Source organism: Arachis ipaensis, chromosome B04, assembly GCF_000816755.2.
Source record: "Arachis ipaensis cultivar K30076 chromosome B04, Araip1.1, whole genome shotgun sequence".
Classification (NCBI taxonomy): Eukaryota; Viridiplantae; Streptophyta; class Magnoliopsida; order Fabales; family Fabaceae; genus Arachis; species Arachis ipaensis.
Window position 1 is genome coordinate 28,859,876 of NC_029788.2, and position 5,295 is coordinate 28,865,170.

The 5,295-nt window shown below is 35.8% G+C and overlaps 1 protein-coding gene across 2 annotated transcripts; it reads right to left on the reverse strand.

Annotated features, from left to right (window-relative positions):
• LOC107639152 lies at positions 1 to 5,165 on the reverse strand. 2 transcript variants are annotated; one of them, XR_001619970.2, is made up of 9 exons: positions 4,775 to 5,165; positions 3,103 to 3,169; positions 2,833 to 2,910; positions 1,554 to 1,606; positions 1,247 to 1,383; positions 1,096 to 1,160; positions 572 to 630; positions 252 to 467; positions 1 to 181 (listed from the first exon to the last, which is right to left on the reverse strand). XR_001619970.2 is itself a non-coding variant. In XM_016342587.2 (8 exons), the coding sequence occupies exons 1-8, from the start codon at positions 4,964 to 4,966 to the stop codon at positions 378 to 380; spliced, it is 741 nt and encodes a 246-aa protein (XP_016198073.1). In that variant the 5' UTR covers positions 4,967 to 5,165; the 3' UTR covers positions 99 to 377. The 2 variants fall into 2 exon arrangements, 1 of the variants encoding a protein (XP_016198073.1); XM_016342587.2 differs by having other exon boundaries at positions 99 to 467.

Below are 5,295 nucleotides of genomic sequence, written 5' to 3' on the forward strand. Positions count from 1 at the left end.
TTTTAATCCCATATTCTCATAAATGCCACATGATCCTCATTTTTGGGGATTTCACCCCATTAACCAACCATGTTAAAAAATTTTAACCTCGTGCTTGCTATCAAATAACGATCGGACGCAACTTTTGCCACGTCCTTGATTCCCACAGAACTCGTAAATTATTTTAAGAAAAACCAGTGTCCAATTGCCTTATTAAGGTTATGTATGTACCTATTCACTCAATTGACCAAACCATAAAGGAGTTGTTGCACCAATAGAAGTATCTGCATTATTCGTAGAGCAATCTGCCCCCATCAACAGCAGCTTTGGTTCAAGAAAATTGGGACAAACAGGGATGGCTGTGCACCGAAGTAAGGTCCTAAACACGCTTATTGAATTCATATAGCTACCCCTAACTCGGAGATTTTCATGATCCGTTTATCCACAGCAAATTTCTGCTTCTTCAAACTTGAAGCTAGAGAGGCAACCTAAACACCGGTTTGTGACAGAGCAAAAAGAACAGTAATTAGGTAAAAAACTTGACTACACATCGTTCTGGAAAAGCAGGAAAAGACAAGTTCAGGTATCTTGCCTCAGCTCGAAGCGCAAGAGCTTCACGGGTGGGTATCTCCCGTAGCCTGTCCATCAAATCTGCAGTATGATACAATCATACAAGACGATTAATTCCAATCAGTCAATCACGGATAACCAAACCAAAGGGGGGAAGAACGAAAGAACAAATGTGTTACCTTTGTAAAAATGTTGATAAAATTATGACTACTCTAACCTTGCGAAGAAGAAAAGGAATTAATTTATGCACTAAGCTTTTGGTACTCGTCTAAGACATACGAGATGGAGATAGTGAAAAAGTATCTCTCTTTTGTATCAGGATAGTTAACCAGACATTGTCATCAGATAGAAATCATGCAATGTCTGTCATTATGGGTTAGTTATATGAAAATACGCTATATTAACAATTTCCATGAATTTCATTAGTTGACAGTATGAAATAATTTTATATTGATAGTGTACAAAAACTATTTCCAAAATGATAGAAAATGCAATTTTTCTTTGGCAGTAAATATTTTATCAGTAGTTAATAAAAAGCTAGCTTACCATTCGCTCGTGCTTCAACTTTGTATAATGATTTTGCCAGCTGTTGATATTGGGTTCCAGCACTCCTATACAGCATTGGAATCAAACTAATCAGGCATACTTCAGATAACCAAATAACTAGACATTCTTTACCTTTAGGGTTAATACATACATTAGCTCAGTACGCCCATATTTCATATCCCTCTCAGCGAGAGCTGCCCTTTCAAGCAATTTTTTGCTCTCCTTCTTCATAAAATCTACTGAAATGTTCAAGTCCCTCACACCCTTTTCAACAGTAGCATACCGCGCCTTCACAGGCATTCATGTAACAAGGTGGGAAAAGAAAACTAATTACCGCTCTAGAGATAATTGAAACTTTTTACACAACCATGTAAGATTGAATAGAAATTCGCAGATATCAAAGATAAAGAAAATGCAAGTAGATCAAGGAGGCAAGTAGAATTTTCATCTGAAAGTACCTCCTCACTCTGAAATCGACCCAGTGTATTACGGTACAAAAACCTTCTTGGGCCTGCAAAAGAAAATTTAACATTCAAGCTTAATAGTTACAAGATCAGTTTAGATATACAGAAAAACATTAGATGTAACTGACTTGAAACAGAAGAAATATGGTAATACTAAATACTGAAAGAGTCGGAATGATCACAACTCCAATAAAGATATGCATTAAGACAACCACCGCAACCACCAAAATATAACTGAATAAATGGGGTCGGCTACTCTGATTATTAATGCCCTGGAAACTAACATAAACAAAATTTTCAGCCAAATAATTTGTGCGAGTCTTCTTTAATGTGGGAAGCTCATGCACTATTGCAATGGGCCACCTTTTTATGTATTGTTCTAATCTTCATTATTTGATTAGGCAATCATTTCCATTTGTTGAGTGATGGCATTTATAGAATAGAATAAACATAGATTTCTTAACTTCACCTAGTTAGGAAAATCTCAAGCCTTTCAAGGATCTATATCCATCAGGATAGATATCATAGATTGATGAAATCTAACCTGCGAGAAGGTCTTACTCTAGATTACCTTCCATGCCTACAAGATCATGGTGGCCTTTCATATTTTCAATGTATTAGGCTCCCAAATGATGCTTGTACTTTAAAGCATATGACACGAAACAAATTGTCAAGCATCTTCATGCATGAATCACAAGAATGATTAACGAAGATTGAAGGGAAACCATTATTCTCAAAACAAAATAAAAATAGAAGCAGCAATGTTCCTGAAATAGTTACCTAATGACGCAACAACCGTAACAACGCTCCATCTGTTTCAAAATACAATTATAAAACTTGTAATCTTGTACCACCAACAAGGCTGGCTATATGAATCATACGATATTGGAGACTCGTAGTTGGGAATCATGTTTAAAATCAAGCCATTAAAATTTAAACCTCTTTTTTGTTGCACTACTCTCCATTTGATTTACTCTCTTAACCAGGACTTCAACAGTCCTTCTCTACATATGCTCAAACCACTCTAGGCAAGACATACCATCTTCCCACAGATGCTACAACTTCCTCTCTAATGCATTTGTTGCAAATTCTATTTTCACTAGTTTTCATCCAACGTAACATCCACAATTAATCTAAAATTCAATTGCTTATCGTAAAGAGTTCCTAAGGTTAATCAAAGCATAAATCTTCACGAGAAAACAATAAGAAAATGTTTGATATTGTCATAAAAGGAAATTTGTATGTGTCTCTGCAAATTATGGGGAAAAAATACCTCGCATAAGAAGAAGGGCAGCAGAAATTGCAAAACCGGCACCTAAGGCTGGATTCTCTCTTGCAACCACCACTCCATCTTCAAAACAGTTAAGATCATAAATCAATGCTCTATATATTATAAAAGACTACTGCAAAACTGAAATAACCCAGCTAATTCTATGGTTGACGACTTGTTTGAGGATTGATACATTTGTTCTCATAACTCACCCGAGAAATAGGTTTCAACAAAAGATTGACAATATTCATTTTTCTATCCATTAATAATCACCTTTAACTTTGTTGAAAAAAGTGTTTTCATAATCTCTGTACTGTGATACTGCATCTGGTAAAAAATCCTGCAAAAAAGAAAATCATATAAAACCTTAATGAGTTTCGGAGCCACCCATATTTTTTTGCAGGATAAAAAAGGATCCCCGCATAATCAGTTATTCCAAAATTCATACAAAATGTGACATGAGAAAGGAAAAAATAAACATTAAAGAAGTAATGGCACTGCAACAATAGATAATCATTATGAAAAAAGAAAAAAGAAACATAAATCAGCTATGCCATGACAATAATAGATATTCAGTAAAAGTAAGGACGTCACAAACCACTTACAAAATAGAGAACATACTTCAATTATATACAAGTACATCTCAAAATGAGAGGAAATTAGCTTCACTTTCATCGTTTAAAATCAGATTTGGTTGTCTTGATCTTATATATCACTAATTCTTGCTGCATTATTCATATTGTCTGAGTAAAAAATCATAATTAATTAGCAGGTTCAAGTGTTCAACGACATGGCATCATATTATTATTAGAGCTTTTCTGGACTGAACCTGATCTCATATGACATAGTGGATAGCATTGTTTTAATTCTACTTATTTTGTTTGGATTAACAATTTTAATTATGTTTATAATAGCATTGCTATAATTTGAAAATTCAACAGATATATAATATAACTAAACTAGTATTTCGTTATGATAACATAACAGTGATAGGTGGTAGCAGTATGCAGTGAGAGTGGTTCCCACTTCCCACAGCAAATGTGATGATAGGAAAAATGATAGAACAGTTCTGGCAAAAGGGCAGCACCAAACCAGGTTTGATCATATAGCAGTGGCAAAGGTGGCAGTGTCTCTGAATTTTTATATTAATGGTGAAAGTAGTATAATTTGCTGTAACGCAAGAATGGTAGAGATAACTGAAGTTCTTGTGCTGTTGGTGGCTTGGTGCCTGAACTGCTAGAGGTGGCATTATTTGAAGTGGGTGGTAACGGTAGTGAAGATACCACTACTAATGCTGGCAAAAGCCAGTGGTGGTAGTGGTGTAGCCATGAAGGTGGTGATACCGATGGATAGTCGAGCATAATTTGCCGGTATTGAGGCCTATCGCATGCCAACGTGGGAACAGCCAGGAATCCATGGTCCCATTGACATGTGAGCTTGTATAAGCAGAAATGATCCAAGTCACCCATCTTTTAGACCTCTCAAATAAGAGGACACAGTATTATGACCTTATGAGCCATTTTAACGGAAGAACTAAGGCTCTACAAAGAACCAAGTCGAGATTGACACAGAGAGTAATAAATAGGTTTCAACCCGGCTCATGAACAATGATACATCAAGATCAAAACCAGTCATATCATGGACCCATTCTACTCTGTTACCATAAACTTGGTTAAGAAAATTAATTCCACTTCTGCATCGATTTTGTGAAACATACTCAACAATCATATCTTATCATATGGTAAGGGAAAAAATTGCTAAAGTTAGTACAGTAGTGTGAGAAGTGAAACCCTATTAACATTGTGTAATACTGTGCATTCGCCTTCCAATTTCAAATTCTACTGAACTAGAAATGAAATTCATAAACAAAATCGGAAAAATGAACGTAGCTGCACATCTGAAGTAAGAAAATCATGTGGAGAGATAAGGAGAGAAGTGAATGAACCTGGAAGGTGCGGATATGGTTGGAAGAGTTGTGGTGGACGGTGCGAGCAGATTCGATGGCGGAACGCTGGAGATTCTCAGCGAGGGAGGCCAAAGATGATTGTGCGGATTCCGATGACGGCGGTGGCAGGGGCTGAGGGGAAGCATCTGCGGGTGGAGAAGCTGAAGGCAACGACGAATCTATCTCTGCCATTAATTGTTACTCTCTTCTATTTTATTCTTGTTTTCTTTTGGATTCTGATCCGCGTTGTGTTGCGGGTTGCACTGCTTTCGTTCCCTGTCCCAGCTTAAACGCCAATTATAAACCAGCAAAGTGAGCAAACTGGTATTAGCATATCTTCAACTGAAGTTTTAACATTTTCAATTCACAATGTGAGACAAAAATAATCAAACTTTTAACATTATTTATAGATAGATTTATTGAAATCAATTTTTTATAGTTAAAATTGTAGTTTATTTATTTTTTGTAGATACAAAAATAGTTTTATTTATTTATAATAAATTTATAATTTTTTGATAGTT

Excerpts from the sequence above, each read along its gene's own strand:
- LOC107639152 (XM_016342587.2), bottom strand. The coding sequence starts at position 4,966 with ATGGCAGAGATAGATTCGTCGTTGCCTTCAGCTTCTCCACCCGCAGAT. Across the intron at positions 2,911-3,102 it reads TTTTTTCAACAAAGTTAAAG|ATGGAGTGGTGGTTGCAAGA; the intron begins GTGATTATTAAT and ends ACTGTTTTGAAG. Across the intron at positions 1,607-2,832 it reads TGCCCTTCTTCTTATGCGAG|GCCCAAGAAGGTTTTTGTAC; the intron begins GTATTTTTTCCC and ends TTTCTTTTGCAG.